General features: G+C 33.1%; 1 protein-coding gene across 1 annotated transcript; it reads left to right on the forward strand.

Annotated features, from left to right (window-relative positions):
* The first annotated feature begins 66 nt into the window (after positions 1–66).
* On the forward strand, positions 67–7,314 carry LOC144356788 (uncharacterized). Its single transcript, XM_078011506.2, has 4 exons — positions 67–221; positions 583–1,366; positions 2,429–2,549; positions 3,741–7,314. Exons 2-4 carry the CDS (start codon positions 828–830, stop codon positions 3,798–3,800), a joined length of 720 nt encoding a protein of 239 aa, XP_077867632.2. The 5' UTR covers positions 67–221; positions 583–827; the 3' UTR covers positions 3,801–7,314.
* The last annotated feature ends 840 nt before the right edge of the window (positions 7,315–8,154 follow it).

The following is an 8,154-nucleotide window of genomic DNA, read 5'->3' on the forward strand; positions in this document are numbered from 1 at the left end:
ATCTACAACTACGCATGCTCAAATTGTCAAGCATGCGCACAAATGATTATAGATAACGAGAGTCGTTCGTTGACATTGTATTTGGTCGGAAATTAATGAAAATCCCCAAAATTGTGAAACAGTGAAAATTTAAATTATGAACTGTGATACTGTAATAGTTTTGCACGCGTATAATATTGTTGATAATTTGAAAGATTTGGCAATATGTTGAGAAATATCAGGTAAGGACATTGGAAATGACTTTCTAATTTTATTTCGTCACAGACACAGCGACGAGTCAGACTTTATAGTCGATTGAATGATTGCACTATTATTACAATAAATTTCATATAATTTAATTTTTGTATTATTATTTGCATCATCTGATACTTTATTTTAACATGTTTGATGTCTTATTAAGATTTTTACACTTAATTTGTACAATACTTATAACTTCTGAAACCGTCATGGACGAAATCACACCTAGGCTTTTCTAAGATTGGCAAAATCAAAATAATATATTTCTTAGTCATCGGGAATTTCGTCGGAATCTGAGTAAGTTTTTATGTGTATGACATGTCAGTTTTGTTTGTTTGTTTACAGATGATTCACCAATCAGCTGGGCCTGCACGACAGTTTTGTGATTCAATATGTTTTAGAATAATATTACAAAAGACTCATTTTTATGTAAATGAATTAAATTATTGGATGCTGGTGCTATCAATTGATTCTCGTCTGATGTGATGTCTGAAATTATAATATAATCTCTGATTTGCGAATCAATATGTAAATAAAATATTGGCTATACATTTATTACAACTAGATCGCCACAGGGATAGAGAAGAAACATGTCGACTGAAGAAGCTAAAATAACAACCTCACCTGTATGTGAGCGTATTTATAGTGCTCTGAATATTTATCTGACGATGAGTCTGTTGTTTTTTTTGCTCTCATTGTCTATGGTGGGTGGGGGAAAAAGTGCTTCAACTGAGACTTCTGGAATTAACCCTGCAACAGTTGCTGCTAATATATCCAGTGTGATTGAAGAGGAAGGAGAACCACAAACAACACAAACTGTGAACCCAACAGAAATATTATCGTTATCACAGTCCACGTCTAAACATTCAACTGCATTGCATACTACAATGAAAGCTAAATCCAGCATCGAACCGACAGAACACTTAGTCACTGAAGTTCCAGCACAAGTCAGTCACACACCAAACAGAACTGTCACTGTATCGACATCAACAAAACAACCTACAGATAAAAATGATGAACGTTACAGGAATCTTGATCGTGCCATGGTGATAGTGTTCACACCACTAGGAGCTGTGGTAGCCACTGGTGTTGTAATTGCATTAATTGTGTATCTACGAAAGAAAATCAAGTAAGTTGTATGCGAGTATGTGTTGATTTGTTTACAGATACCATATTTGCTCTATCAGAAGCGCATCTCTAAAAGAAGCGCATATAAACCAGAAATCATGTTTGTTATCTACTGACTCCTTAAAATACTCTTTCTTTTGACAATAGAAACGCATGTGTAATTTATGTAAATGCATACGCTACAAATAGTGCCTAAAAGGCTCAAACATCTTAATGTGTCTTCATGTATTGATGTAAAGCAGCTTTATGATAGATAGATAGATGGATATTTAGTGCCTTTTTATGGCAAAATAAAATAATCAATACAAAAGAGATATAGGTACATTTGTTTGTGAAAGCAATGTTTAAACTGGTTGTAGGTTGTTCTTTGAATTTCTTCACAAAGATTTCGACTAATGACACATCACATCTATACCAACACTTATGACGTTCCTTTTATCCATCAATCCACATGAAAGCCATAAGTTACAGTGTGACATAATTTTCCAGTATTTTACGGGGTATTTTCATCCCACCATATTAGGAAATGCGAATTCCAAATATGGAATGATTACACGCGTAAGCGTGGCTGCCACCAGAGTTTGACCGGACTCCATAAAGAAATTTGCTGATTCTGTTCTAAAATTACGAGGATACTTCAAAGTATGCACAAAGACAGTACAGCTGGAGTATCAAGCGACGCGCAGCGGTGGTCGATGCGTGGCATACTGTTTTTGTGCATACTTTGAGGTATCCTTGTAATAACCTCATAATATTGGCATTTTTCTGCATGGCTATAAGTACCTACTAAACTTTGAGGACTTGTCCAGCAGCAAATTTTGTTAATTTTGTAATTTTTTCACTTCTAGTACTGTACATTCACTTCTAATCCAAATACAGTGATGTTTTAAAACTTGGCATTTATACAAGTGCATGTATTAGGATTCATTTTAAGTTTTTTGACTGACTGACTCTAACAATGAATGGATTTGGAGGAGTGATTTATACTATATATATATATAAAGACAACTATTTTATATGTTGAAATTTGTTATCTTGATCTTGTTTTTTATCTATTTAACAGGCTGGACAAATTACGGCATCAGTTGATGCCCTTGTATAACTTTGATCCTGCAGCTGAAGACTGGGAAACTGAATTACTGACAGAATCAAGAGACAATAATCCAGCTACAACAGAGATAAAGGTAGACTCTGTTTATTACACCTAAAACATGGTCATAATTGAGTGTTTTTTGGTATGAAATAGTTGTTTAATGATAGTGATGTTTTGATTTTAATCTTTTGTTTAACATGTAAGCAAAGTAGATTCTTTTCAGTGCATGTATAATGCAGGGCTCTCCAGGAGAATGGCTAAAGCGCAGATTTGTAATTTGTGTAATGTAGTTCCTAAATCAGTAGTGTAAGTTACTGCAAGATTAATAATTATTTGAAAGACTTTTATTACCAAGATTTCATGGAGAGCTCTGTCAACTTGTTCATCACTAGGCAGTCACCAACACTAATTGTTATGAGGTTAATAAATTCATTGACTTCATAGTCAAATATGAGTGTAAGTGACTGGCAGTGACTAAACCTGTGTTTCTTTAGAAAGTGTTCCTATAACTTATTGAATGATGTTGTAATTAGTATAGATTTATATTGCTTAGAAAGGCCTATATAGATGATATTAAAGGGTGGGAGTATATTTTGCTTTTCTCATTAACTTAACTATGAACACATGCAATTTTGAAACTTTTTATAAATACAACAGAGAAGATATTTGTATCAAACAAAAAATAGCACACAACTACTATGTAATTCGTACCGCATTTCATCAGCAGAAATCCTACACAGAATAACTTACAGACTAGAGTAAATATTACCTTCATTCAAACTTAAAAATATACATGTACAAGGATATGCAACTGCCATATCCATGTACATGTATACATGTAGTTCGATATGTGATGATCTATTCTATTTCATGCAAGTTGCATGCTCATGGCAAATCAAATTAAACTCCTAACCATTATCACGAAACACCATGGACACCTGTTGGTAACCACCAAATGCAAGTTTGGTTGAGAAAACAGAATGGGTGCAGTTACTGCGCATGTGATTCTCTATCACATCTCTACAAACACTAATCATTTTTCACAGATCAACGTGCATTTGTCTTTGTTAGTCTTGCGATTTTGTAATCAGTCATGGGACTTCCATTGCTTGTCACCACAGTTGCATGACCTTAATCCTTTAGTATAGATAAAGACATAGTTTTCAGTAGTTTGCTTTGACTAGGTGCTTGTGTGAGTGCATGCTATTCCCTCCGTAGATAGTTGAACTCCTGTGTAATACTTTTATGCTATACACAAATTATTCTCATTTCATCTTTTCAGAGTCCAGCACCCAATGACTCTCCAAAGCTAGCCTTCTCAACAGAAACCCTAGAGATATAGAAACGATGTAGTCAGTTTTTCCTGTTTCAAAAAATTGACAATTTGTTTTTTATTGGTGCTTTGAATTGTTGACTACTGTATTCTGAAAATGAGCGAGTTAATAGTCAGTCTGTGTTTTGACTAGCTGTGTTCATCCATAGTATTTGATGCAAATTTTTTTGATCCTGTCAAACTATATAAAGGTGAATGAGAATGAGAATTAAACTTTACATAAATATGCATAGCCTTAAGGTTAGTTTATTTTTAGAACTGAGGTAGAAAAAGTATACATTCCATTTGATAGCGAGAATTGACTACTGTTATTCTCTTCATTACAAATTTGAAAAAAAATTGATCAACTAGCATTATAGCTGTTTAAGCTTTTAAAAAAATGATTATTATAATGTTGTTACAGTAAATTCATGCATACAAACAACTGAATGTACAGTATTATTGATGTTATGCTAAGCATACTGATTTGTATTTTACCTAGTCTATGTTGTATAGGCAGACTTTATTCATATGTACTGAGAAATAGATACATGTACAATATGTTGTATGTGCACATAACATGTGCTGTCGGGAGAAGTTTGTCTGGGAACTACCGTAGACAAACTATCTTCTGCTACCCTTACAACATTATAGTCTCAATTATAAAAAAATATTGTAAAATTGCTTTGTAAGAGACAAATTGTCAGTAATTTTATGAATCTGTGAAAAATTGCAAAATTTTGTAGCAGTGAGAATTTCACTGAGGTCCTAAAGTGTCAGTGCCTTGCGCAAAATTTTATCATCATCTAATCGCAATTTCTAGCAGTGAAAATTAAATGGTTTACGGTGAATTTTAGTTTGCATCCAACCTTTATTGCCACTTCATGAGCGCTATACAGTATAATACTATTTGCGATTACCATTACAAGTAATTGTTTGGATTGGTTAGACTTGCTTTTACAATCTTGTTTTTTTTCGAAAACAAAACAAAAGATAAAAATACAAAATAATGCAGTGTTTGCGAAAATAGATAGCAAAAACACAAACGACTTTTGTTATGTTTGAGTTGCCGTTCACATTTATGAGCTGCAATTTTCATATTACGAGACATGTTGTATGGAACATGGTGCACCATGTCCACCAACCAAGCAAGAAACAAAAATGTTGTTGATAGTCATAGTTAGTTTAGTCTAATTTTTCCAATGCCAACTCAATAATACAGTCATCCAATGACATTGAAAAAAAGTTGAACAATAACAGTGTGAACAGAAAATTATAATAACAAAATGTCTGCGTACTATGCAAATATATTAATTTCTGATTGGCTTATTCTGGTAATTCCAGAAATAGATCTAGTTACTTAAACACCACTGGTTAGACACTTATCCTGTGCCACTGAGGGTGCATGCAAGTCATTTGTTTCCCACAATCATTCCATTATTTTCGATTTTTGCTATTTTCAGGGATTCTTTTTAATTTCTTCATTTTTTTTTATTTAAAAAAAAAAGAAGACTTGTAAGCAATTCTAAATTGGTGTCAATTAATGCAGTTTGAGTTATGTATTGTGACAATCAGCAATATTTTTGAATTTTTATGGAAGATATGAAGCTTTTAATATTTAAAATTGTCTTCCAGTATTGTAATTACAATTTATCACATATTGTTATATTTTTATTTGAATTGTGTTGCCATAAAAAAGTTTGTAGCCTTTTGATTAATATATATTTTATTTTCCTGAAGAATGTGTGATTTGTTTCCATATATTTTTCAAAGAAATGTATTTTATAGGCTTTATGTGTTATTTTTAATTCATGACAATTTCAATCAACACTTTCACAATTGTAGTTGTTTTATATCACTTTATAGATGGGTTATCAGACTGTTGCAATCTAAGAATATTATCATTTGTTTATTTCAGTGAGTGCACCAGTATATAATATTATATATTATGAGGTTATTCAGAGGATACCGAAAAGTATGCACTAAGACAGTACAGCAGGAGTATCGACCAACGCGCCGTGGAAGTCGATGCAATGGCGTATTGTCTGAGTGCATACTTTGCGGTATTCTCGTAATAACCTCATTATTATACATCTTTTCCTCCCAAGGATACATCATGGGATTGCTGAAATCGAAAAAGTTTAGAACAGATTTAGTGAACTTCTTTGTTTGCAGTCCGGTCAAACGCTGGGGGCTGCCATGTTTGTTTTTATTATTAGAAGACGCTTGTGCACACAATTGCTTAATATTTGGAATTCCCATTTCCTAATATGGTAGGATGAAAATACCCAGTGCAATACCGCAAAATTACAGCACACTGTAACTTGTGGTGTCCTTGTGACAAATATATAATAAATTGCTTTGTTAGTAGCACTTGGCTAAATAACGGAGGTGTGTATGGTCAAAATAAGTGATATTTTATTGATCTAGTACCGGTATACAATAAATGCTCTGTGTATTTTTACTGTATTTATATTAAGGAGGTTATGGCCATACTGAAGACTATATAATTTCTTTCATATTAAAGGTTCATGTTATTAGGATACAAAAAATGAATCACCTGACAATTGTTTGAGAAACAAGAGTCTGAAATTTTATGGACAATATTCATTTTAATCTTCATTTCTGAGATGAAATTTATTCATGTCTTGTTATTTTGATCAATCATATGGGCAGAAAAACTGCTGTTATCAGTATGAATCAATATATTGTTATCTAGTCTGAAAATATTTTTTCTCTTATCTCCTCCCACAGTGCATTGCATATGTGTATAGTAATGCAGAAACTGCCTTGAAGAATAATTCTCTGGGTTAAAATTTGAATTAAACTGTGTTTAAACTTTTGCAACAATATTGCAGCAAGTAACTATTTTCATAATTATCATATTTGCATTATCAAATGTCACAGATTAGCGTCGTGTAGTGACAAAAGTGCTGTGAGAAACATGTATAACGTCAATATATCGTTCTGATCTGTGGTTGTCCATCTATAAAAATACTTTTTTCTTAGAAATTTGGTATGATGACTACATATTTAACTACACACAGTTATCTAGTGAGAAATGATATTGCTTCTACCCTGACAGTCATTTGGAATATGTCACAGAAAGGTCGTGTTGCACGCAGCCATACAGTGCATTCAAAGTATCCCACTTGGGTAACACCTTTAACCCTCATAGCATACAGTCAAGTCAATAAGGGCTTGCAGGATAAGGGTTAATGATTCTACAGTACAGTTTGATTAATTTTCAATTCAAAATGGCCACCCGAGTAGGGCCTGATGTTAACATAAAGAAAGCACTTGTTTCATTAAAACAAATATGGGTACTACCGGTACCACTTTTTATTTGCTCTTTATTTATTGGATTGAACCTTTTATTCAGGGAAATATCATGAGTTTGTCATCACCATTTTTACTTGATCCATCCTTAGACTAGCAGAATCTAGTTGTCAGGTGAAATCTTTACAAGTCTTTGAATTTGTCATGTAAACACTGTACTGTATTTGCAATAAACACAGCAGCTATACAAATAGTTTTAATTAAATGTCTCATTAAATTATTATACCACCCCCATCTTTTTTTTCCACTGACCCTTAAGACATGCTGATACAACAAACAGAGGATCATTTGTTATGATCTCATGCCACTTATCATTCAATGACCATTCATAGCCTTCAATTTAAATGCCTTTCAAGAACCAATGACATTTTAAAAATATTTTGTTCTCAGGTGGCTCCCTGTTTGAGGGCGTGCATCATCTAGGTCAAAAGTGAGACTAACATGTGATCTTTTGTTTACTACTTAATAGCGGCTGTGTATCTGCAGGTTTATTCTGTGTGCATTTGAATGTTCTAATCTTGGTGATTTTTCCAGTGATTTCTCTAGGTGCAATCCAAATACATTAGGTATGTTTACCTGAGATTTGTGAGAGATTGAGCTGGCCAACATGTCTGTTTTTTTCATGTGGTTGATAACTTGCATGTTGATTTCCCATTTTAGAGCCATGTTTTCAACTTTGTCATTTTCATATAGCAATCTCCTTGTATTTTAACATTGTCGTCAATTAGTGGTATGAGCCCTTATGCTAATTATTTGCACCTTCTGACCCTTAAGATACAGTGAATTTCATGAAGGTACTAGTGTTAGTCGACAGAGTGTAGCTGTTACTGATTTGGTCAAAAATGTTATTTTTCACTTCTTGAAAATAGCAGTCCACTTGCTTTGATACTTGGTATATCGATATGTTCATTTTGTGTTGATAGTTTCAATTCTTCAAATTATAGTACAGAGTGTTCTATTTTGCATAGTTATGCAGTACAGATGTCCATACTGAATTTCATATTTGGACAAATATTTTATTCAGGTTGTGCATGTTTTTAGTAGG

Source organism: Saccoglossus kowalevskii, chromosome 3 (genome assembly GCF_978046115.1).
Source record: "Saccoglossus kowalevskii chromosome 3, keSacKowa6.1, whole genome shotgun sequence".
Classification (NCBI taxonomy): domain Eukaryota; kingdom Metazoa; phylum Hemichordata; class Enteropneusta; family Harrimaniidae; genus Saccoglossus; species Saccoglossus kowalevskii.